This window comes from Gopherus evgoodei, chromosome 19, assembly GCF_007399415.2.
Source record: "Gopherus evgoodei ecotype Sinaloan lineage chromosome 19, rGopEvg1_v1.p, whole genome shotgun sequence".
NCBI lineage: Eukaryota > Metazoa > Chordata > Testudines > Testudinidae > Gopherus > Gopherus evgoodei.
Window position 1 is genome coordinate 8,037,279 of NC_044340.1, and position 27,149 is coordinate 8,064,427.

Genomic DNA, 27,149 nt, shown 5'->3' on the forward strand with positions numbered 1-27,149 from the left:
ATATTATTTCACCTGTCTTGCCTTTAGAGAAGATGGAGAATGGATATAAAAAATAATAGCTTTGTGTTATCGCTAATCTTTGTCCGTGATCTGCTGAGGCTTGAGTTTGATCCCACGCTGGTTTGACCCTGGTATAATTCCATTGATGTTGATGGCAGGAGGGGAGAGAGGAAGGGAGGGTCGTCTCACCAGTTTTGCACCAATGTTTATGAATACAGTATGGGGGCCCCAAATGCAGAGTAGAAATAGAATAGCAGGTGTGTTCTGGGGAATCTCATCGTCCCAGAGAAATGGAAGCAATAGAATGGATCCAGGAAATGCAAGCAGGTTAGCATTCTCTTACCACTGTAGCCTAAAATATCATTTATAATATACTGTTCCTCCTTTTGACCCAAGTGACTGGCCAAAAATTTGGAGTCTTGTAGGTTGTCCCAGTTAGGAGGAGGAATTGGTAATAGTCAGATATTTCTTTGATGCAGTATACACCTATCAATTTCAAGGAGGTGTTATCTCAACCCGTAACAAGGTTCACACAGCTCATAACAAAACAGTGGCAGTATGGAGGATGCAACTGACATAAAAACATATCTTCATGTGCACTATGCAGGACAGAAGGTTTGACTGTTTTATCTCATGATTAGTTCACTGATAGGTTCTGAGATGGCTGAGCTGGCTTAGATGGTGACTTGGACTACATGACCCACAGGGGCATAAGGAGGGGTAAGAACCCCTTTTTACCTCTCCATGGGGTACCCAAATCTTAGGCATGGTGTGCCTCTTTACCACTGTATTTTCTGATGTGGCGCTTAGCAAAATTTTGGAGGCCCAGTGAACAAATAAAAATACACTGCTACTGTGCTACATATACGCTTAATATATGCACAACATCCACGTATGTCTTATATGTGGTGTGTGGGTATAGTATGCACAGATATACTCAGATAACATGTTTTGTGCATTTATATTGCATTTATCTGGGAATCAAACTTTCTGGGTTTTATTTCTGGCTCCGCCTTGCTTTGAGATCTCTCGATATGCTCCAATTTCCTTATCTGTACAATAGGGACAATCCTACAGCCTTATTAACCCAGCTTGATTTGTTAGTGACTATAAAGCATTTTGATATGTGCAGAAAAGGCACCCAGAAGTGAAAAGTGTGGTTATTCACACAATAAGAGAAACAAGAGAAACTATTTTATACACGAGATTTGCTTCCCTAGTTTCCCAGAAACAGAGGCTCCTCGGGCTTCTCGAAAATTGGCCAACTGCATCCCAATCTGAAGAAACAGAAAGGATTGTTTTGGGCATCCCTAATTAAACCAATGCAAGAAGCACTGAGATCAAGACTGAAACACCCCCAAACCTTGCCCTGATGATAACCTGTTAGCCTGAGAGCTCCCATCCACCCAGGAGATTGGAGGCCCAATCCTCTACTAGAAGGAAGACCCACCTATCTCCTACTCACAACTGAGAGATTTGCCCTGTCCCCCAGTCTTCATCATAGCTCATTGTCATGGCTTGGGCCATTCCAGTCACCCCGTTCCTCCGCCCATCAGCTGCCTGCCAAAACTGACATACCATGAGCAGTGAATGCTAGCCTCAATACAGATGAACTTGAACTATGGATTGAATAATAAAACCTTCCTCCCACCCCTCTGTCGCTGTCTTTTTCTCTCTTGTTTTTAAGTGCGCCCTCTTACCAGACTCCAGCTGCCTTGTTAGAGAGAGCAGCCTTTATTCTGTGCTTCACCTGTGCTTGACGCAATAGCATTTGCTGCTTGACAGGAGAATGGCTTGTATTCTCTAGGGAGTTATTAAGCTATATGATTCCTGACAGTGGAGGGAGCTGGATGGGGGTAAGTGACCATGTCCAGCTTTTCTTTTTTTCTTTTCTTTTCTTAGCAACTAGAGATAGGCCCAACTGGTGAGGTTTAAGGAGATGAGTTGTAGGTTGTATGGGAGCAGGGGGTCTCTGAAGATCAGGGATTTATAGGAAGGATCTCTGCATGGCTATCCTACCGATCTGTCCTCCCATCAGATATAATACAACCTCAGTGATCCTTTTAGCCTGCAAACACCATTGTAAGGTGAACCAGCTTTTCAGTGCAAGTCATATCTTCCCAGTTCATTCCCAAACAGGGGCTGGAGATGCTTCCCATACATTTGGCATCCATGTAATCGCATATATTGCACAGTTAATCAGTGGCAGCTCAAGACCTATATTCTTGGCAAGACACCAGGCTCAAAATACCACTGCAGGATTTGGGAAATGGATCCTTTGGGAAAGTTTCAAGCTAAATTTTCAAATCTGGGTGCAATTTATGTAGCCGCAAAATATGTGTTTGCCATTGCAGATAGCTGGCAAGTCTCCACTGGCATAGTCATATTCTGCAGTGGTTAGTATGTCTGAATGCGGAGCAGTTAAAGGCCAACATGGAAAATGTAACATTCTTCAGCCTCTTAGACCACCTAACACATCAGGGAGGGAGGATCAACTTGTGGTTAAAACATTGACTTGTCACTCAAGAAATGTGGGTTCCATCTCTAGTTCTTCCACAGATTTAATGTGTAAATCATTTAATTAGAACCGGACAGAATTTTTTTTGGTGAAACCTCAAATAGTCATTAGCTCAGTGTTTAGGGTACAGGCATGGGAAACCCATATTCAAGTGCCTTCTCTGCCTGCTTCAAAGCTGGGATTTCAATCTGGGTCTCCTGCATCCCATGCAAGTGCCCTACCTCTGGCTAGTCTGGAAAAAAATGTCTAAAGGTCTCTGTTTCATTCTGCTGCAGAACGAAAACAAGTTTAAAACCTTGATATTATTTTGCAAGACAGAATTCTTGTTTTCCAGCCAGCCCTCCATTAAATCACTCTGTGCATTGTTCTAACATGCCTTGTTCTAGCATCGGTTCCCCCCACCTGTAACTAGGGGAGACAATCTTTCTTTTCTCCCCCTCTTTGTCTCTTTGTTCTGTTTTGATTGTAAGCAAGTTGGTAAAGAGGTGATCTCTTCCTATGTATTTGTACAGCACAAAGGACCCTGATTTCAGCTGGGGCCTGTGGAAACTACCAGAATACAAAAACAGCTGGATAATTTTTTCCAAAATTCTGGAGGGATTTTTTTTGACAAAAGTATTCATTGAAATGTTGAATTTCAATGAAGGAAAACCAGGATGAGTGTTTTGCAGAAATTTTTCATGAAACATGCATCCTGTTTTTCAGTGGAAACTTTTGAAGTTCATTGAGGAAAAAAATGGGAAGATTTGGTCACAAAAATTATCGCTAAACAATCCCAGTTTTTTAAACCAGCTCTAAATACAAATAATAACCCATAACAGAAAAATCCCAAACCTCTGCTGTCTTTAGCGATTTATCATGAATTACATCACTGTAACCAAGATCAAAGGGTGGCCTTTCAAACATGCGAGTTCTGAATTTCATGACAATAGTATAAATTTAATCACATAAATAAAGTGGGGTAAAATGTCCGATTGCTTGGTATGTGCATGTGTGTGGAGGAATTTAGCTGTGTAATTCCCGCTGATGTGAATGAGTTTTGCTTGGCTAACGATCAAATCAATGCTTTGAAAACACCTCCTGAAATATTAAAATATCATTAAGGTTCAGGCAGCTCATTTTTTTGCATAATAAATTTTGCCACAAAATTGTCTCAAAGTAAAACAAAAGGACTCCCTGAACTTATTACACTTTTCCTGTTTTCTCTTTGCTGAAGTGTATGTGAATAGCATCGTTTCCCTTTAACTAGTATGTGAGCCATCTAGGGGCGCTCTCAGTGTTCTGTTTTAGAAGCCTAGCAGAGCAGCTTGATGTAATGTTGCATGTTGGGTATGGTCAGTAAACATTGTTATTGGGACCCCACTGTGCCCATGTGGTTTCTTCATACTACTTTATTGTTGTGCTGTAAAAGCACGAAAGACACAAACCTGCACCATTTCTTTTCTATTGCCCATTTTCCATCTATCCTGATGCACCTTTTCCACTGTCCCTCACACAATGTAGGCCATTTTCCAAAAGTGAGCCTCTTTTTAGAGTGTTTAAGTCTATCATATAAACCAGAGATTGGCCTGAATTCTATCACTAGAGCCAAATCACAAGGAACTTTGGATCTGAACTTTATAGGTTTGACCAATCAGCCATCTGATCTGATGGATCAGAACCAGAATATTGCTGGTATCTGCTCTCACTTCCCTTCTTCAACTATAGGGAAATTCAAATCTAATTCTAGCTGTAAACATTAGAGCTCAGACCAGCTCTAGCTCAAATGAGGATTTAAACACACAAGCTGCCTGTTTATATAGTGTGTTTAAAAGGGCTCTGGGGCTTTAGAGATTTGGATTTGATTCCTACCTGTGCCACAGACTCATTGTGTGACTTTGGCCAAGTCACTTAATCGCGGTGTGACTCAGTTTTTGATCCTAGAATGAGGATAATTCTTCTGTCCTGCACAGGAGTGCTATGAGAATAAATATTCTTGAGGCTCTTGAATTTGGAGATTATATAACAAGATGTGCTTATTTGACTCGCTACATTCAGGATTAGTACAATCTAAATATGGGGCCTGTGTTTGAGAATTGGTTTGTGCTTTTCCTATCATTCTGTTTCTTGGTAAGAATGGGGGGGTTTGTCATATTCATGCACTTGTGTCTAAGATCACTCTTCTTTCATCTCTGCACTCTCCCTCCCTCTCTCTCTGGTCCCTTCTTGTTCATCCTTTGCCCCTTCTCTATACACCTTTGTATTCTGATTATTTTATTTGCATTACTGTAGTGGCCAGACACACCAATTATGATCCAGGCTCTGTTGTGCTTGGTGCTGTACAAACATAAAGAGAGTCTTCAAGTCCAAGAGAGAATGAGAAGGGAGCAAGGAGAGTGTAATGTAGTGGGAAGATCCCCTTCAGATTCCAGGCAGAACATCTGAACAGTTGGAGAAGAGACCATAATCCCAAAGTATCAGAGGGGTAGCCGTGTTAGTCTGGATCTGTAAAAGCAGCAAAGAATCCTGTGGCACCTTATAGACTAACAGAAGTTTTGGAGCATGAGCTTTCGTGGATGAATACCCACTTCATCAGATGCATGTAGGGGAAATTTCCAGGGGCAGGTATATATATGCAAGCAAGCTAGAGCTAACAAGACTAGTTCAATCAGGGAGGATGAGGCCCTGTTCTAGCAGTTGAGGTGTGAAAACCAAGGGAGGAGAAACTGGTTTTGTAGTTGGCAAGCCATTCACAGTCTTTTTTTAATCTTGAGATGACGGTGTCAGGTTGGCAGGTTATCTGTGAGCAAGGACTGGCCTGCCACCCAAGGCCTGTGAAAGTGTGGGATCATTGTCCAGGATGGGTTGTAGATCCCTGATGATGCGTTGGAGGGGGTTTAGCTGGGAACTGTATGTGATGGCCAGTGGAGTCCTGTTGGTTTCTTTCCTGGGTTTGTCTTGCAGAAGGAGGCTTTCACAGGCCTTGGGTGGCAGGCCAGTCCTCGCCCACAGACAACCTGCCAACCTGAAACATATTCTCACCAGTAACTGCACACCCCACCATAGTAACTCTAGCTCAGGAACCAATCCATGCAACAAACCTCGATGCCAACTCTGCCCACATATCTACACCAGCGACACCATCACAGGACCTAACCAGATCAGCCACACCATCACCGGTTCATTCACCTGCATGTCCACCAATGTAATATACGCCATCATATGCCAGCAATGCCCCTCTGCTATGTACATCGGCCAAACTGGACAGTCTCTATGGAAAAGGATAAATGGACACAAATCAGACATTAGGAATGGCAATATACAAAAACCTGTAGGAGAACACTTCAACCTCCCTGGCCACACTATAGCAGACCTTAAGGTGGCCATCCTGCAGCAAAAAAACTTCAGGACCAGACTTCAAAGAGAAACTGCTGAGCTTCAGTTCATCTGCAAATTTGACACCATCAGCTCAGGATTAAACAAAGACTGTGAATGGCTTGCCAACTACAAAACCAGTTTCTCCTCCCTTGGTTTTCACACCTCAACTGCTAGAACAGGGCCTCATCTTCCCTGATTGAACTAACCTTGTTAGCTCTAGCTTGCTTGCATATATATATATACCTGCCCCTGGAAATTTCCACTACATGCATCTGATGAAGTGGGTATTCACCCATGAAAGCTCATGCTCCAAAACGTCTGTTAGTCTATAAGGTGCCACAGGATTCTTTGCTGCTTTTACATAATCCCAAACATTCCCTCCAGGGCAGGATTTGGGGAGCCCCAGTCAGTGATGTTTAGGAACATAAGAACAACCATACTGGGTCAGACCAAAGGTCCATCTAGCCCAGTATTCTGTCTTCCGACAGTGGCCAAAGCGAGGTACTTCAGAGGGAATTAACAGAACAGGTAATCATCAAGTGATTCAAAGTGATATTTAGATGCCCATTCAGTGTGAAAGTGTTAGTTACATTAATACCAAGTCAGCACGTTCATTTAAGGATGTCCCAGTAATCTGGGCCACTACAGGAGGGGAAGGAGAAGGAAAGATGAGTAACAGGGAGGAGAGGAGAGAAGAGACAAAAGGACATAGTGTGGGGAGAGGAATAAAAAAGAAGATGAAAGAAGTAGGAACAGGAGAGATGGGAGAAGAAATAAGAGGGGAGAGGAAAAGAAGAGAAAAAAGTGGAAATCTCCTGCTGAGTGAGTTTTCGAAATCACTGAAATCCCTTATGCTAATTCAAACTCAAGCTCTGGGTGATTCCTAGACAGAGGCCCTGATACAGTGGTTGCTTTGTTTCCACATATCTGGGGCTCTGGGTAAGGTTGCACAGAGTAGCTCTTTGTCAATGCCAGGCTAGCTGCTTGTCTGCTTTGGGGAGGCCAGCCTAACCCTTCCCAAAACACTGAGCTCCCGATGTCCTCTTGGAAGGAGCAGAAATCGAATGTTGCTGTCGGGATGAAGGGTGTTGGGATCTGCACAGCCCCGTGCTCTTTGGGTTCCCTCCTTCCATAGTGAGTGTCCATAAAAGAACTCCTACAAATGGGCCTAGCTCCACTGACCTCAGCAGACCAATGCTGAGCTACACCTGCTCAGGGCATAGCCCAGAACATCCATTCTGGATTGTGTAGCCACTGGAAAACTTGAAGCCCCAGACTCTGGGAACAACTGAGGAGCAACCCAGCATCTGAAATAGAATCACATAAACAATTCTGAATTATGAACAAATTGATAAAAAAAAATCTAAGTCTGCTTATGGGTAATTAATGAATGAAGGATGGGGCTTTGATCAGTGAATAAACTATTCACTGTGAATGGCTCTCCCGCTTCTCTCCTGCACTGTAGTTATTCTACTGCATTCCTCTTTGTGTAGCTTGCAGCTACACCACCTTCTGCTGGGATCCTTTCAAATTCCCTGTCCTAGAAAAGGCCAGGCTGGGACTATACTTGGAGGGAGACCATCACTGGAAATCTAGGTGGTGTAAATGCGATTTGGTTGGGGAGCACTGGGTCGGTCATTGAGCTAATGTCCAGCCTGGTGTTCGGGGGTGCTGTGCAGCGAGTGGTGATTAAAGTAAGGTCCTGCCCACTTATAATCATTAAAGAATTCATGGCATTTTTCTCAAAATACGGGTTGTTTACATTCTCCTGCCAAACACCCGCTTGGGAAAATGCATAGCTTCTACCACCAATGCCCCCTAGTGCTGGACTTTGGGCTGGGGAAGAGGTCTGTGCTTGTCAGCTGCAAAATCATAATGAAAATGCTTTGGAGCCATCTTACAACATTGTCATCATTATTAATGGGTACGCTGGTATACAGCACCATTGCCATGCATGGTATGTTGCAGAGAGAATAAAGCAACCCTCCCTTCTCTATGGAGCATATAGCATAAGTAGGAGTGTTGGTTTACTCTATTAAAAAGCACGTGAGTGTGTTTATATCTAATGCGGATTGGATTCTGAGAGATTCACAGGAGCAAATCTGGGAGAGAGAGATATGAACACACATATATGTATATTTTATTGCCCTATTATCTGCAAGAGAAAAGCTCAAGTCAGAGGAATGTTTTCCAAGGGAAATGCAGTACAGAACATTGGGGTTTGGGTCAGTCCATTATAGGGATACTGGCCAACCTGACAGCACTGTGATGGATGCAGTGTAAGAAGTAAGGTAGATCACGGGGTGAAATCCTGACTCTGCTGAAATCAATGAGAGTCAGGATTTCACCTGACATTGAAACTTCCTGAGATCTGGGAGTGCGAAGATCTGGGGGTTTGGATCAGACCCATCAAATGGGCCATTAAAGTCTGAGCTGAAAGGTCTAGTTGCTGAACGAAGTGAAACTGCCTCAACAACCATTGAAGCTGATGGGAGTGGAGGCTGCCAGGCACCTCCTAGAGACCATCAGCGCTGTACAGGATTGAGTCCTAAAGCTCAAGCATGGATGCTGTTATTTCCCCTAGTCTCCTCCAAACAGGACCGTTCTTGCTCCCAGTACATGGAGCATTTAACACCTGACACCAAGCATTTCTGCAGCAAGTGGGAAGTGCTCAGACTCTCTGAAAAGCCTGATGTCTCAGCAGTTGCTCAGACTCTGCTCCGGCTGCCATGGGACATTAAACCTTCAGCAGTTTGCTTCTCCGAAGGTGGATTTTGGTTCTTTGCCTGGAAAAACAGTAGGCGAAATAGTAAAACCTTAAACTCAAACATGTGTAAGTTATACATCTTATTTCCATTTTCAAGCCACATTCCCCCAGCAAGACATGAGGAAAAAATTATCATCTGCCTTAGACTTTCTCAGTGGCGTATTTATCTCCCAGCCATGATCATTGATATTCAGTAATTCCCCCACCCTCCATTAGATTCAGAAACAAACTCATTTACTGTTCTATACTGGAAAATTCTCCCAACTAGCTCCCAGGATGGGATGAATGCACTGGCATATTCTTTACTCTGCAGTGAGTAACTTCCTCCCAAAGCACTTCTTTGCTTGTTTCTTTGCACTATTGGCAAAGAGGCAGGATGGTCATGTGGTTAAGTCACTGGACAGGGATCCAGGTTCAACCCTTGCTTCAGCCACACGCTTAAGCCCAGATTTCTAAAGGTATTTAAGCATTGCTGTGCTCAAAGCCTTGCTGTTTTAGGAGCCTCAATCTCATTTTCAACAGTGACTTAGGCAACCCTAAAAGCCATCGACTGTCAGTGGGATTTTGGTACCAAAGTGCCTAAATTCTTTTTGAAAATGAGACCTATGTTCATAAATCAGTTAGGCACTGCAGCCCTGAGCACTTTTAAATACCTTTAAAAATCTGGGCCTTAGTCTCACTGTGCCTCAATTCCCCATCTGTAAACGGATGGCAACTCCCTTGTCTCTATTTACATTGAGAACTCGTCAGCCAGGGACTGCCTCTTACTGCAGATATGTGGTGGCTGCCATCCCTGACGCACCAAGAATTAAACTGAGGAATCTATAGCATGAGCTACTGCAGTGCAGGCTTCTTAGCTAGTGGCTGTAATGGACAGATATCCTCTGTGGATCAGCACAGAAGTGGACCAGCAGCACACATTTGCCAGTGGGTTACATGGGCAGGACAATGAGGCCCGAATCTCTAGGCACTGCAATAATATAAATGATCATTATCACATTTTTAACATCTTCCCGGGAGCATTCTGTAGCTCCATGTTTCCAGTGTAGACAGTCTGTGGCCTTTAATAACGAAATGGGGAGGGAGTGTTTTATTTCTTATTATTTATATTGCAGTGGTTCTTACAGGTACTAGTCAAAGATTAAAGCCCTGTGCTAGATGCTGGAGCGACATACAGTAAAAAAAAACAGCCCAAAACCAACCAAACCAACAACAGTCAGTTTTTGTCTCCCACGAATTGACCATCTAGGCTATGACACTGCACAACTGGCAGGTGAGACAAACCAGTTGAGGGCTGCTAACACCAAGTTGCATCTGGTCTATTGCAGACGCTAATGCGATATCAAGCAATGCAGGCTGTCTCCAGTAGGGGTAATGCAATGTGTCATTGGCTAGAGATCACTGCTTCACATGAAGGGAGGAGGGTAAGACTTTCATAGGTAGGCAGTGTGGCCAGTGGCTAGAGGTCTGGGAGGCCGGGCTATTGGGATCACAACTTTGCCACTGATTTATTATGCGATCTTGAGCAAGGCACTTGGAGCTTGATTTTTCAAAGGTGCTAAGCATCTGCAGCTGCCACTGATGTCAGCTGGAATTTGAGGTGCTCCCCCATGTGCCTGAGTTTATCCTTCTGTTTAATAGATTAATAATTAACACACTCCTGCTGTGAGGTTTCTGGTATGTAGATTACCTGGGATTGTCATGTGATAGGCGATATAGAAGTGCAAGGTACCCTCTAGACGCTTCCCCTGTTTCTGACCTACAACTTGCTCCCCTTCTACTCCACCCTAACCCTAACTCTAACCTTTCCCGTTTCAGGGAGTCGCCGGTAGACTGCAGCGTTAACAAATGCAGCAAACTAGTGGGCTCAGGGACAGAGTCCAACCCGATGAGTTACAGCACCTACATGGATGAAAAGAATGGCCCTCCCCCAAACATGACCACCAACGAGAGGAGAGTCATTGTCCCAGCAGGTACGGTCGGCATCACAATATTTGTGTTCTAAATTCTTTCCGCCACTGTCCGTCTTTGATTTGTGGGAGAGTTGTCTGTTCTCTGCTGAGTTCTCTGTATTAATAGCCATATGAAGCTAAGCAAAAATCAGGGCCACCCAGAGGGGGCGACAAGTGGGGCAATTTGCCCCAGGCCCCACAGGAGCCCCCACGAGAATATAGTATTCTATAGTATTGCAACTCTTTTTATGGAAGGGGTCCCCGAAATTGCTTTGCCTCAGGCCCCCTGAATCTTCTGGGTGGCCCTGGCAAAAATCAGGCTTTCCGTCCTGTGGGGAACTCCAGTATTTTGTTTCTGTGTCTTGAACCAATGTGATTCCCATGATGCACCACACAGTTTAGTCAGAGGGGAAACTATGGTGCATCATGGGTGATGTAGTCTGGCCAGGGTGCCCAGCTCATAAAATTGAATGGGGACCTGAAATACTGATCTAAATCTCCCATGAGCCTCCATAGCACCGTAGGCAGATGCACTTTATTGTAGAGCTAACTAAAAATGAAATAGTTTGCTTTGATATTTTCAATGACAAATCATAAAATTTCAGTATTTTCTATCAAAAAACTATTTGTTGGAAAATTCCCAAGCAGCTGTGTGGCCTTATACAGTATCTAATGGTACCTATCCAAATGTAACAGGGTACATGAAATCCATTCAGATGATCAGGGATTTGGGAATCACTCTGTGGGGAACCTGCAGAATTTACACTTGGAAGGTGAGGGCATCTTTCCCCTACAAAGTTTCGAAACTCTCTGTGTATAAGCACTTTAGCATAGGAAATTCCCTATGAAGGAAACTGTATGAGTGAAGATCTCACTCCATTGACGTCACTAGCAAAACTTCCATTGACTTCAGTGGGACCAGGATTCCCCCTATGTTCTGAAGGATGCAGCTAATGAACTATTCATAGATTCCAAGGCGAAAAGGGACCATTGTGATAATCTAGTCTGACCTCCTGTGTAACACAGGCCACAGGACTTCTCTGAGTTAGTTCCTGTTTGAAACAGAGAAAATCCAGTCTTAATTTTAAAATGGCCTGTGATGGAGAATCCATCACAGTCTTTAGTCAATTGTTCCAATGGTTAATTATCCTCACCGATAAAAAAAAATTGCATCTTGTTTCTAATCTGAATTTGTCTAGCTTCGATTTCCAGCCTCTGGATCTTGTTATACCTTTTCCTGCTAGTCTGAAGAGTCCGTTATCAATTTTTTGTTCCCCATGCACACACTGATAAACTGTCATCAAGTCATCCCTTAACCTTCTCTTTGTTAAGCTAAACAGATTGAGCTACTGGAGTCTATCACTGTAAGGCATGTTCCCCAATTCTTTAAGCATTCTCGTGGCTCTTCTCTGAACTCTCTCCAATTTATCGGCAGAAAGAGGTGTATTTGTCGATTTAGCTCTGTTTTCAGTTCATGAACTGATCATGAACAGATGATAATTTCAGTGCATTGTTTACCATTTGGAATAAGGACAAAATGCTTGAACTGAATGCAATAAGAGAGGGGAAGCCAATACAAGATTGACCCCGGTGCTCAAGGTCCCGTTTAAGCCCAGTTAGGCCTCTGCATGGGGTGAATTTTACCCTCAGAAAGGCGAATGACCTGAGTAGAATGACGGAAAAGGACATGTTTTCAGCATCAACATAGACTGGAGGGAAGAGGAGGCTGCAGTAGCTGAGAAGGGAGAATTATAGAGCCCATCACCATGCTATCTGTGCATTACATAAAGGTGAACAAAGGCCTTAGCAGTGAGGATGAAATGGAAAGGAAGGATTTTAGAAGCCTTAGAAGAAGAGGTAGTTTAATGTCGTCTCCTCCTTTGGGAGGAAAATGAAAGCGGGGATTTGTCACTTTCAGGCGTCCACGAATCAAAACCAAGAGAACTTTGCGAAAACAGGAGGCCTTTGTCAATCAGGAATAAACTAGATGGCTAGTTAATCACTGGCCCAGATCTCCATTTGGAAAAGACTTGGCCTAATTCATCCAAGAAGTGCATTTGGAAGCGCTTAGTACAATCCGGAGTTAATATTTATAGCGCACTGTAGTGGAAAGAAGCAAGAATAATGTTACCTAAGAGCTGACACAGCAATGATAGTAAACTCTAGCCAATGTGCTATGAAGGCAGCTTTTCAGGGACTTTTTGGCATTGAAGCTTGATGTGTTTAATAGGGCCAGAAAGGCCAGAATGGGGGGTGTATGACCCAAAGGAACTCTCCAGAATCATCTCCCAACATTGTTAATGAACATGCCTGAGATTTAGAAAAATGTTTCAAGGATTCTATCAGGTCAACCTGGGCTCTAAATCTTAGGATCTTACAAAACTAACTAACTAAACATTCCTCTTCAATATTTACAACCAAAAGGCCAACTTTCTCAAGAACTTGAAAGTGAAATGCCAAGAAACTGGATGGAAACAGAAGTGCAGCTGATCAGAGTATTTTCATTGCCTAAACTCAGAGGAAATGCAAAAAGTAAATTAACAGTGAAGGATAGTCACTTATATGGTTAAAATTGAGTTTTAAAGAGCTCAGGTGCTATTAGGAAGTAGGTAAGTAAATCTCACTATGTATTTTTAGTATTTTCTGGAGTGATTTTCCATTGCCATTTCACTCTGGTATGAAGCAGCCCTGAAACCCAGCAGATGCAACCCCTAGATGATGCCCTCTGTAAAAGGGGATGCTTGGGTGGCATGGGCTGCCAGCCAGTCCCATCCCCCCAAGATATGCTAAACAACCAGCCATGATTTGTGCCCCACATCTCTGGATATTCTAGTGCTGGAGAGATCAGAAATTGAAGTGGCAGGAAACTGTGATGCTGGATACTTCCAGTCTCATCAAAAGCAGGAATTGCCAGCTGATACGTGATCATGCAATCAAGTTCTAGTCTATAGCCTAACTGCCAAAGTTCTTGAGTGTTTGAATAGAGTCCCTCATAGAGAGAGGTGCCAGATGTAAAGATAGGCACAGATCCAAAATTCCAGGGTGATAGGACCTAGAGTCTGGGCACAGACCACTCCCTAAATTCTAGTAATTTTGCAAGAGAACCTAATTTGTGGCTCAAATTTCCAGATGAGGGAACATGAGAAATACAGCACAGGAAGAATCTGACAGTGGAGATAGGCTCTGAAAATGATTCTGTATAAAGGGTATTAAGACTTGGCATACTTAATTCTCTCTGGGACTTTCTGATCCAACCCATCATCTTAAAACTCAAAGGATGATTTCCTTTTGTAACTGCCGGCACAGCGAACTCTCGACATGGGTGCTGACATCTCCAGCTGAATGCCATTCGTCTCTCCCATCGTTGCCGTTAATAACAATTTTGGACCTTCGTTGACAATTGACAATGATGCATGAGACAGTAAAGAATCCAGCTCACCCTCCTTTGTTTTGCAAGGCTAATGGGGTTGAAAACTTGTGTTTGTCAGCTGAGTCAGCTAACGTGACTCAAAGATACATGGTTAACAGAGCTGTTTAGGCAAGAATTTTTTAGATTCCCTTTGCTGACCATAATAACCACCCTTCTCAAAGTTTAAAAGACCATCTGTTAGGAGTTTGTAATGCTCTCAGGACAGGCTGGGTGACTTCCATATCCCTCCTATAGCTGTGCAGCTTAAAGGCACCTGACAGTGTGACAAGGACATCTCTTCAAAGAGATGAGCTTTTTATTCAAAGAGGTGAGTCGTAAATCAGCTACTACAAAGGTGGCCTGGGAGATAGTGCATCTGAATGCAAACCAAGTGAGTTGGATGCTACTCCTGGCTCTGCTATTGATTCATTATCTCACTAGGGGTGAGTCCCTTGCTGTCCTGTACCTCAGTTTCCCTATGTGTAAACCAGAGTTAATTATACTTTCCCACCTTTGAGATGTGTAGATGAAATGTGCACTAGCTAGTATTATTAGGGGGCTAACTGACTGATAGCGTGACATTCCTGTGACAGGCTGTCCCTTTGGGCACGATAATTACCAGCTGTCTCTTCTTCTGCCAGATCCCACCTTGTGGACCCAGGAACACGTGCGCCAGTGGCTGGAGTGGGCTATAAAGGAGTATGGATTAATGGAGATTGACACATCCCTCTTCCAGAACATGGATGGCAAGGAACTGTGCAAAATGAACAAAGAAGATTTCCTGCGAGTCACCTCCCTTTACAACACGGAAGTTCTGTTGTCTCACCTCAGTTACCTCAGGGAAAGTAAGTACTTCTCTGATGCTGGTGCAATGTTTACTTGCGAGGGGGAGGGAAACAGGCTGTGGTGAGTTTTGAACATCTCACGCTGAACTTGGATGATAAACGGAGGTGAAGAGGAAGAGAGAGGAGAAAGGGAAAGAGTGGAGAAAAGAGAGAGAGAGAGGAAAAGGAGGAACAAAAGGGAGTGAAAGGCAAATCAAAACTAACTTCATGAAATATTGTTTGACACTAGCCAAAATTAGCCTGTGGAACTCTCTGCCTCAAGTTATCATTGAGGGGAAGAACTTAGTAGGAGACAACAAAGACCTGCGTATTTATGTAGATAATAGGAATATCCATGGCTATATGTTAAAAAAAAACATTACAGACTCTCTTCAGTGACTAAGCCAACTGCTAAGTGATGGAGAGATTATTCCATAATTTTCCATTTCGGAGTTCTTACACCTTCCTCCAAAGAAACTGGTGTGAACCACCATCAGAGACAGGGTATTGAACTGGCTCTGAGCCAGACTGGCAAGTCCTCTGTTCCTCTGGGAATTTGTTGAAGGAGGAGAAAATATGAGAGAGATTTTCGCTGACTATGGCTGCTCAAAAGCCAGCATGGTGTGAATAACCCTGTGTTCAAAGGTAGCAAGATTTTGTTAAACCTCTTTGGTCCCGTCCCCCTGAGCACCGCCCTACCCCAGCAGGGCCTGGGAGGGCCTACTCTTCTTTTAATAATCCATTTTGCTTTAGTAAGCTCCTGCAGTGGGCTACCAAACAAGGTTAGTGAATAGCCTGATGGGCTACTCTTTGAAAAGAGCTATAGCATTATTCGCAGAGTATGGGTGATCCAGTGGTGAGCCCAGTAGGCTGGGACTTGGGAGACTTTGGTTCAAATCCCTCCTCTGCTGCAGATTTCTTATAGGACCCTAAGCAAATCCCTTGGTTCTCTCTGCTTGTAAAATAGGGATAATAACACTTCCCTTTGTAAGGCTGTTAGACCCCAGTTGTTGGTGGTTGGGATCAAAGCTGGGACCTCTGAAGCTAAATGCATGAGCTAAAAGCCATGTGGCTGTTGGCTAAGGCTGTAGAGCAGACTCACTAATCTCTTCCTAAGTGGCCATAGGGCCACTTAATGGGACAGAGCACCACACCCAAGAGATGTGTGGGTCCTGGAAGTGTCCTGAGGATAAATACATTGTGAGGAGCTCAGATGTGATGATAAGAGAGGCCTCATAAGTAGATAGATCCTACATGACTCCAGCTCATCAATTTTCTTTTCTATCCACTGCATTTGCATTCCTTTTTTCTGCCCCTGACTTCATCCTTCCAGGGCTCAGAGGGTTATGACTTGGATTGGAACAGTTTTCACGGGATTGTAAAACCTGAGAAATGAAAGGTTGTTCCTGATCAGTTTTCTATGTGCTGCACAGCACGGTGTGGGAGACTGACAAGTGTGTATTTTCTTACAAACGGATAGTGTATAACTCTTATAATCTACAGAGAGCTGGAGATGCTTCCCATCTGGCCAGTGCAGCAACACAGTTAGGCAATGCAGTCAGATATTTAGGATGGAATTTTCAAAAGCATTCAGCATTGGTCTAACCCTGCTCCCACTGAAAACAATGGGAGTTTTACCACTGACGGGAGAGGGAGCACAGTTAGACCAGTGCAAACCCCACCCATATTTTGTAAGGTGAGCTAAGATGAGCTCAATGAATAATTTACAACAAATAACTGAACTGATGGATTTGAACTCCCGTCCCCGGCCACTACCCGTAGCTGGATGATCACAAAATAATCAGATTTATCCCAAATCATTTGCAAATTTCTTCAGGATATGGTTGTTATTCCACATAACATTCCAAGGGTGAATGTCACAAATGAATATACAAATCACTCTGACACTTACATAACAAATTTGCACCTATTTAACTAAAAGGAGTGATTTTTCCATGTGCTCCCCCATCTATCTGTCTGTATCTATCTCTTGTCTCATGTTTTATACTTTGATTGTAATCTCCTGGGGGAAGGGACTTTTTGTTCTGTGTTTGTACAGCACCTAGCACAGTGGTGTGCTGGTCCATGGCTAGGGCGCCTTGCCGCTAGGAAAACAGAAAAATGATTATTTAAAACCGATTTACTGAAATTGACACCACTTCTGTATGTAGACAAGGCCTGACTCAAGGGAGCAGTGCGAATTGCACATTTTGCTAGCAGATAAATGATTTTCAATTCTGGTAGGCTGAATATTTGCATGAAACATTCACTTTTTTTGAGCATTGGGAAAGCTTGAGCCTTCGCAGAAAGTGACTATGAAAAAGTCATGCATGCTTCTAAATCACCATTTGTTACTGAATTTGAGCAGATAAATATCTTTCCTGTATTGCCCCAGCTCCAATCAGGAACCCTCTCCCACCTCCATCCATAGGTAAAGGTCACACATAGGAGATGGGCCAATGGAAAGCTGTAGGCATCTTTTCCATGCTCTTTTGTTGTTTACAGGCTATGTTGGGCCAAGTTAAGCCCTGTGTAAATAGGTGCAACTCTCAATTATTTTAGCAGGAATTGGAGTCTTTTTACACCAAAACTATACTGTAAAACAATAGTTGTGTGTATAGAGCTGCAGTACCAGAATTGTGTGCATCTAACAGCAATTCAGGTCTATCTTCCTTAGTTTGGAGTTTAAACCCAGAATTTGGGCCAAATTCTAAGAGGTTTCCAAGCTTTCTGGAAAGACTGGCTGAATCAGGGTTCGTGGGTTGAAAGCACACATTTCATTACTGCCACCTGCTCTGTGGATAAATAGAAGATTCCATTCCCCAGAGATAGCAGCCTGGCACCTTGCAAGGGCGTGAAATTAACTTTATAATAAATATACTTGTCCCATCCTTGGTACATAGACTCTTAGACTCTTTGGGTCTAAGAAAATTGCAGGTGATAGATTAGATTAGATTAGATTAGCTAGAAGGTGTGTGTGCACACACACACCCTTACGTTTACACACACACACATATATATATATGCAATCTCCATAGACCCAAAGAGCCACTATTTAGCAAGGATAGGACAGGCATTAAACTGCAGTACAGTGTCTTTGACATTCTGTCAAAGTGTCTTGCTGTTTCATTACAACTCAAACAGAAGACACTTTTATCAAGAGAAGCTGCTTCAATCAGTACGAAGCAGCAGCTGCCCATAATGATTTTGAAAATAAAATAAAAAGAATAGGCTATTCTAACTATTCTATTATGACATGATAGCTGTAGTGATGTGTATTATGAAACCCCCAGATATCTAACCCCAGACCCAAACACTCCAAACTAGAGAAGAGTTGGATCCCTCTTTGAGCTGCACCGTTAGCACCTATTTCTGTAATGGATTGAGCCATGTGATGCCCTCCTATTACAGGCATGCTATGCAAGAGTGTGAAAATAATATAAACATGGGGAAAAAAGCCCACATACACAAAATTCCAGACAACGTTTCAGAATTCCAAAATAAACATTTTTTGAGACTGACATTTTTAGGAAATTCTGCTTCAAAGGTAATTTAAAAAAATATTTGTTTTCATTCTGTTCGGGACAAAACCAAATGGTCAATTCCTACCTCTATGACTAAATTTCCCATTTAGTACTGGGCAAATCACTTCATCGCTCTGGGCCTCAGTTTCCCCATCTGTAAAATGGAGATAAGACCTTTCTGCCTCCTTTGGTCTGTCTTGTCTATTTAAATGTCATGTTGGGGCTATCTGTCTCTCATTAGATGTTTTTACAGTGCCTCCCACAATTGGGCCATGACCTCTGCTGCAGCCTTTAAGGTGCTAACCATAATACAAATGAATAACAATCAGAAAATATAATGTCCCAGCGGAAGAATAGATTAGATGAGCTCATCCCAATTAAACCTGTGCAAAGCTGAGTGACTCCATTGGAGAAAGAGTTGTCAGTAATTCCAGATTTACACTGCTATAACTGAGAGCAGACTCTTGCCCCAAGACTCCAGTCCCACTCTGGTTTTTGCACTCATACATTTTACCCAGTTCAGACCCATTGGCTTCTTTAGCCTTAGTTGGGCTGCTCTGCCAAAGCCATGCAAGCGTTGACCTTAAAGCAAGCTCCTGTGTGAGCGTAGGTCAGGCAGCCTGCTGAAGAGAATTCCTTTCCACGCAGCTGTTCCTATGTCTGCCTAATGACAGTCTGGTTTCTGGATTGCTGGGTAACTCCCTGGTGGAGTAACGCCTTCGAAGGGAGTTTATTGTTTTTCCAGACTGATTTCCAGCGGATGTTAGTGCTGAGTGTCTGAGCTCAGTGCCATGGGGAGATGGTCTTTTATTTTCCTTTTGTGGCCTTGTTTGTTTCGGAGACATCTGGCTGCATTACTGGGAGGGAGGGCAGAGGACACATGGTGGCAACAAAGTACAGGAGACTCCTGAGGAGTTGGAAGTCTATAGGCTAAAATATATCCCCCATTTGTGGGTGAAGGGGGTTATCTATCATATTTACATGGCTCCCATCACCGTAGTATCTGACCCCTCACAATCTTTACTGCATTTATCCTCAGAACACTCTTGTGAGGCAGGGCAGTTCTATTATCCCCATTTTACAGATAGGACACCGAAGCACAGAGAAACTAAGTGACTTGCCCAAGGCCACACAGGAAGTCTGTGGTGAAGCATCTGAAGAAGTAGGCTGTAGCCCATGAAAACTTATGCTCAAATAAATTTGTTAGTCTCTAAGGTGCCACAAGTACTTCTGTTCTTTTTGTGGATTCAGACTAACACGGCTGCTACTCTGAAACTTGTGGTGAAGCAGGAAATTGAACCCAGGCCTAGGTTGTGCCCTAACCACTGGACCATCCTGCCTCTGCCCTCCTCCCCCCAGCCCCAGTGATCCCAGCAGAAATGAGCCACTGCTAAACCTGGAACTGGTTCGTCTATCCCTATTTGTCTGAGCCTACCCAAACTTTCACTGCTTTTCCCAGGGCATACACCATTCATTCCCCCATAGAGATACTCTTTCCTTAAGCTTGCCTTGCAGCCTCTTGACTGGAAAGATAAAGTTTAGGCCAAATCTATCACCATCCCCAACCCTTTCCTACTCGCCATTCTCCCCTCTTCAGTCTGCAGCCTGGACTGACCACTGTGCTGGTATCTTTCTCAAACACAGTCTGCCTGGTGAAGCCTCAATATGCAGCCAGCCAGCTGTGGGAAGCAAGATTTGGATGTCTTTGTGCTATGTTTGGGATGAACTTCAAACGGACGGTCGCCTCCCATCCTTTCCTTCTGCAGTCACTGGGGGCAGGTCATGTGTGTGTGTGCAAAAGAAAAGAGGCTGGAAAAAACAACAACAAGCAGACTGTATTTAGGGGTAGTAGCAGAGGAGAAGTTTGTGATTTTGACCCCATATTGAGGCCAAACAAAACTCTGGCTCCAAAGACAGTGGAACCCTGATCCTCCCGAGCGATCTGAAGACACCCAGAACCTTCAGAAAATCAGGGGGTTGCATCATTAGGGGAATGGGTACAACCCACTCTTGAGTGGGGGGATGCCAAGTCATTTCAGGTTCAGTCATGTTTGAGCCAGGCTGCTCCTGCGGCTACGACTCAGCAGAATTTTCTGCCCTTTAAGCAGGGATGGATTTGTGGATAAAAATCTCTCTGTCTCACACTCTCTCCATCTCCTCTTATTAAAAGAATACAGCTGTAAGGCTACCCCTCCCACATACACCAAATGCTGTACAGTTCTTCCTGCACAATGGAGCATTTGCAGACAACCGCTGTAATACTCTAAGCCTTCATTGCTAAGACTCTGTCTAGGGGGCAAACCCTGATGTCTTTACACAGTAGCAATTCTGCCCAAACTCCTGTTGACTAGGATAGGTGCTGACAGGGGTGAAAACGGAGCTCTCGGTCACAGTGTGAGTTTTGCTCAAGGATGAATGAAGTCAGGGCTGCGGGGGCTGGCCCTTTCTCTCTCCATCTGCCTCTCTCTGTCCAGATCTCTGTGTCACTGGCTTGTTCGCTCTTTCTTCTTCCTTCATTTAAGCCTCTAATAGGAACCACATTTTCTTTTTTGTGGCATTCCCACCAGAAACCTCAGACCATTGGGCAAAGGTGAGAAATTTTAGCAATTAAACTGAGGGAGGTTCCTTCCCTTCCAGCAGTTCAGCCTGCATTTTTGAGCATCAAGTAATTGCAGGTTGCTCTTACAAGCTCACTCAGTTCTATTCCCTCCCCGCCCACCTCCTCTGCTCCGCCAGTCTGCTCGACCAGGCATTTGCAGTCTGTTTAGTCATAGAAAGCTGTGTTTCTGAATCGGCCAGCACTTCCCTGTCTGGCTGAGGCAAGCCGTGTGGTGTTTTGCAGTCAGGACCTAGTTCAAATAAACTTGCAAATGAAAGAAGGGTGGAGATGTCGGGCCGGTCCCTCCTGAGTGTTATGAAACAAATACTTGAACCACAAACCAACTCATATGAATATGAAAAAAGTGGCCAAAGCAATTGCATGCTTTCAGCAGCAGCAAGAGGACATCGGTCTAATTTCTCTTGGTATATATACTACACACTCCATTGTGGCGTCTGGACACCACATAGGAGACGCCCTGTATCAAGCTGCTTCCTTTCCCTTTCCCCCTCCTCATTCCAACTTGCCAAATTGTCCATCCAACACTCTTTAAAAGTTCCACTGTGTTATGCTTCATCCGGTAGCATCAAGCATCAGCTCAGGATGGAGGGGACTATGTTTTACAGCTACCCAAGGCTGCCTTTCAACACCTCCAAACTGTATTAAGATGCTGGCTTGCACAAGGCTAGAGTTTGGTTTGTGTTTGCGGTGCCGGGAATGCAGTGCTCATCTGGGCCAGCGTCGCTGGTGCTACTGGTGTTTGGAGCCTACATCCTAGCTAGCAGGAAGGCAAGACTCGCGACAAATGCCAGGGGGGTAATGCTGGTAAGGGTCTGGCTGGTGTGAGTAGGAGGGAGGTAGACACTGCTTGTGCAGGGCTCAGTATTTAGACCCTGCTCAGTCAATGCTAGAGAGGTGCACACCGATCCCAGACCCCTGCCAAAATGTTTGCCACACTCCAGGTACAGCCATGTTCTAAATACATAGGACCAGGTCTCCCAGATTAAGGGGGTTCAAATCATTCATGAGCAGTGGAAAAGGTCGCCAGGGGCACAGATGGTCTATCCACAACAGGCCAGGATTGCTCCCTGCATTAGATCACGTCATCAGCCCTCAGTGAGAGAGGTCCCAGTCCCATTAAGAATGTCGCCCCTCACACATGCATACCCTCCTGAGTGGAGGCTCCTTCAGAGAGTTGCATTGAAAAGTGACCCCAGAAGCACATGCAGGGTAAATACCTGTAACGAGACGAGCGTGAAATGCATATTACACGCCTGCTTTCAAGAGCTCCCACTGCGTCCATAGGAGTTCACGGGGGATGGGATCAGTGCTTAATTTGTGCCAGACTAGCCGGGCTGAGTCCCGGCACCTCTAGGTGTGGCAGTTCATTAGCCCTGGCACCTCTGGGCTTGCCACATCAGTATGAATGTAAAAAAATTGCTTGAGCTTCAGCACCTCTTTCATTACAAATGAAGCACTGGACAGGGAAGAGGGCCGATCCCTCCCAGGGAGCCCACACATGTAGCCGACTTAAAGCATAAATCCTTCCCTCTGTGACGTGTTCTTTACCGTGGTACTTCATGCACGTCTATCTCAAATACATTTGCTTAGAGAAGGGACTGAACAAAAGACCTGGGATCTGCACCAAAAACCCAGATCCAAACCCCTTGAAACACTGGGACCTAGACCTGATGGTTGTAGCTGCCAGTCCAAAAATCTGGATGTGCACCCTGGAAGTGTTCAGACCCCACCTTCACAGCTCATGTCCATCTCCAGTCTCAATGTGTGAAACAGGAAATGTTTCACAGCCAGAGATGGGGACAATCTGGTTTGGATAAAATAAGAGCTCCCTCCTCCTCCTTTATGACCATTTGTGTTACAGTAGCTTCTAGAGGTGCTGTTGGCCTAAGTGCTGTACAACCATTTCTGTAATAATACCTAACGCTTAGATAACACTTTTTAATCAGTGGATGGGGAAACTGAGGCATAGAGCAATGAAGCAAAGTGACTTAGCCAATTTCATCCTGCATGCCTCTGGCAAAGCTGGGGCTAGAACCCCAATATTTTGCAACACCACCTCCCACACTGTAAGCCAATGTCACATTTGCAGGGGCATCAGTTTCAGGGCTTTGTTTTTTATGTTTCTGCTGGAGGGAAGTGGGAGTCAAGAGCAGGACATGGAACAGGCATTCAGGACACCACTTGACACTGACTTGCTTTGTGGCCTTGGGCAGATTACTTAGGGTATGTCTTCACTACCGGCCAGATCAGCAGGCAGCTTAGAGAATCCAGCGGGGATTGATTTATCGCATCTAGTCTAGACACGATATATTAATCCACGAGCGCTCTCCCGTTGACTCCTGTACTCCAGCCCGGCGAGAGGTGCAGACAGAGTCGACGGGGGAGCGTCAGCTGTCGACTCACCGTAGTGAAGACACTGCGGTAAGTAGATCTAAGTAGGTCAACCTCAGGTACGTTATTCATGTAGCTGAAGTTGTGTAACTTAGATCGATTCCCCCCTGCCCCCAGTGTAGACCTGGGCTTAGACTCTCCATGCCTTCCTTTTGCCATCTGCAGAATGCCTAGAATACCACTGCTGTGCACAGCGGCACTGAGAGGGTTAACTGACAGATGCATGCGAAATACTTCGAGATCCAGGCACAGCAAGTGCTGTAGGAAGTGCGAAGCAGGGATGGGTGGAACAGTGCGGGTAAAATAAAGAAGTGGCTGAACCTTCAGCTGAGACGGAAGGGACTGAAATCCTGACCCGTTAGTGAGGTTGCCAAACAGCCCATTCACTTTTCCACCCGTTATTGTTGCCTGCCAGCTCCAGCCAGGTCCCGTAACAGCAACACCAGAGAGATGCTGCTACTGAGCCATGCCTAGACACTCTCTCTAGTTTACAGAGAGGGATGACTTATCCCAGGTCACATGTTAATGCCTGGTCTACACTTCAGGTCAGGTCGACATAGTCACATTGCTCAGGACTATAAAAAATCTACCCCCTGGGGAGCCAAAGCTATATGGAGGGAAGAATGCTTCTGTCTGTCGCTCCCGTCACTCAGGGAGGCGAGATTTTTACACCCATGGAGCCCCACCCTCTCTGTCTACTCTACACGAAGGGGTCATGCCAACAGAACTACAGCAAAATCCACATTATAGACATACCCCAGCATCAGGAAGCCCTGCCTAGCAGCCTCCTGCTCCACCCACTAGATACAGTCCCAAACCAGAGTTGATAAGGGACCAGACAATTCGCTGTGGATGGTGATTCAGGCTTTCTAAGGAATAGATTTTGCACAAGCGTTCACGGCCAGATTTTCAAGGCTCAGTGGCCACAGGCTGGGCCAGATTTCCCAAAGAACTCACCTCCCATTGAGACATCGGGTCGGATCCTCAGCCAAGTTCAGCGTGCAGCAGCCCCTACTGTGATGTTTCTGGCAAGGGGTTCGGGAGAGCTCAGCGCCCCATGTGCAACAGACATACTGAGCTCTTGGAAAATCTGGCCCCTAGTTCTGGGTGATGACATCTTCCCACCCCTTGGCTCTCCTCTGCCCTCCTGAAAATACTACTGTAACCCCCTTTGTTTGCCTTCCAGGTAGCTCATTGCTGGTCTACAACACTCCAACCCACACAGACCCCTCCTCACGACTCGCGGCCAAAGAAGGTCAGTCTATTTTTTTCTCTCCCTCCCCCTTTCTTTTCTCTCTCTCCCACACTCTTCCCGTTCCTCTTTCTCCAGCTCACCATCTCTTCCCTCCTCTCCCTCTTTTAAATCCAAAAAAGGATTCAGCTCAGAGCAGAGAAGATCTAAATGAACTGGTTGCTTATGTGCATTTCCCTGCACAGGACAGAGAGGCTCTGGGCCCAGATTCCCCTATGAATCCTTCCAGGGCACCAAGGTTTGCCTCCTTGCAGTTAGACAGTTCAGGCTTTCAGCCTCCATGACTCACAGATGTCCCAAGATGCACCCTCAAGAGATATGTTGCCACACAGCCTCCCCCAGTGGCTGCATGTTAACCCTCTATGGAGGCATGCAGCCACCCAGGGGAGATTGCTGCTGGCTGAATAACCGTCTAGACCTACGGGAAGCCTGCAGCAGGGGGTGGCTGCGTTTGCAGTTCTGATCCCAGATCCTATGTTGAGTTCGCTATAGCTGTAGGGGAAACTTACCAGCTGCTTTTCCCCAGTATGGCTTAGTGGGACTTTGCGTTATTCTACTCTGTATTCTGCAGTGGTTCAGTGTAAGATTCACATTTTGCTGTAAATCCACTTCACAGAGATGTGACACCCATCCCCCAACTCACAATCCCTCATACAGCTCCTATATCCTACATTATGCAATTCTATTTCCCCTAGAAAGCACTCGGTCTAAATCCTAGCTTCACCCAGTGTTTACAGACCTAACCCCCTCCACCTACACAAAAACAAGCACAACATGTTTCAAAGCCCTGGAGCATGCACCAAGAACAGCAAGTTTGGCTTCAGAAGAACCCCGTGATTTGAGCTAATAAATAGACATGTCTGGACAAAAGAGCATCTGGGGGAGACTGGAGGACTCAGGGTAGTCACATTATTAATTATTTGTGCTATGGTAGGTCGTTGATGCCCCGGCCAGATTTGGGGCTGCGTTGTGCTAGGTGCTGTACAGACATATAGTCAAGGAGCTTACAATTAAAATAGACAGGAGAAAGGGGGAAAGTCCAAGCTCACGCAGCAGGGACAGGATTAGAATAAGTACCTTCTTTGTAAGGTACTTATCTGTCCCCTATTACTGGGGTATCCACACACCTCTCTGTCTTCAATATATTTATAGCTTCATGTCCCTGTGAGCTAGGGCAGTGCCGTTATCTCCATGGTATAGAGGGGAAGCTCAGGCTAATTGATTTGCTCCTGGGCATAGTAGAAGGCAGGACCAAATACAGAGGGTTTCCTCTCTCCCAAGCAAATGGCCTGATTATTGGTCCATCCTACTTCTCTGGCTAGTACCATGCTGCAGACTATTGTAGTATTGCCAAGCCTAAGCATACAAAAATCTTGAAATGGGGCTTAAAAACCATAAGAGTTAACAAATAATATATTTTGGATCCTTTTTATTTGCCATCTGGTTTTTGAGCCTTTAGGTTACAACCTAATCATGTTTTCAAGATGTTCTCTGCAACTCTAAGGGCTAGAAATATAGGGTTTTTTAAAAAATGAAAGAAGAGATTCTCATTGTGTCACTTGACTCCAAGAGCTGGGGCTTAAATAAAAAAGAAACAAATATTGGACAACTCACAAGAGGTGACAACACTGGTATTGGAAATTCATATTTAATTATGTATATTACCCATGTCCACATAGGGGAACTGATACACAGAGAGGTCAAGTGACTTTCTCAAGGTCTCACAGTGAGCTACTGTCCGAACTGGAAGCAGAACCCAGGAATCCTAGCTCCCTGTCCCATACTTGGTAACCATGTGACACTTCTTATCATGGCCCAGAAATAGAACCCAGGAGTCCTATCTCCTTTTCTCCTACTGTAAGTGCTAGTAACGGTGTCCTGACTTCCAGTCCTCTGCCCTGACCACTAGAGGTATGCTGCTACCCATGCTACCGTGGCTACATGGCTATTTATACTCGCACAAACTCGCTGAGAGCTAGCACACGTGTACGCAAGCAGGGGGATCACACCCCTAACTCGTCAGGCGGGTGTAGCCCAAGATCACGAATTTAAAGAGCGGCTGCATGTGATATCTGAAGCGGCTCCATTTGACTAGCTATGCTCTCTGAGCCAGCACTTCAGCACAGGCCTTTTTCCGAGTGCACCACCGTGCATTTAACCTCAAACATCTACCCTGGTCCCTGGTTTCAGAGAGAGGTGGATTAATGGTGCTGATTACAGGTGCTGCTTTTGTCCCAAATATAGCCGCCCACTTGAGCTGCCTATTCCCTGGTGCCCCCTCCTCTTTGCTGTCTCTGTATGAGCCAGTCGTCAGTTGATAAAACACGGCACATTACAGAGACAAAGCCAACCGGGCCTTTCTCCCACTCTCTTTCTACTCTAACAGTCATCTATTTAAAAATAATAAAAGCTTGGCTAGCTCCTGTTTGAATACGAAAACACATAAGCACCCACTTGCCCACTATCCCCCCCCATAAACACAAACAGACGCACACACATCCAGGGTGGTGTTCTTTCTGTCTGAGGCCAGGTGGT

The 27,149-nt window shown here is 44.8% G+C and overlaps 1 protein-coding gene across 4 annotated transcripts in view; it reads left to right on the plus strand.

Moving 5' to 3' along the window:
• FLI1 (Fli-1 proto-oncogene, ETS transcription factor) overlaps window positions 1-27,149 on the plus strand; it is a 116,415-nt gene that overhangs the window by 63,789 nt on the left and 25,477 nt on the right. For all 4 annotated transcript variants that reach the window (XM_030538189.1, XM_030538186.1, XM_030538187.1 and 1 more), the window contains 3 exons: window positions 10,461-10,615; window positions 14,645-14,848; window positions 24,549-24,617. In XM_030538189.1, the coding sequence (XP_030394049.1) occupies window positions 10,461-10,615; window positions 14,645-14,848; window positions 24,549-24,617 (428 nt within the window). The remainder of the gene's footprint in view (window positions 1-10,460; window positions 10,616-14,644; window positions 14,849-24,548; window positions 24,618-27,149) is intronic.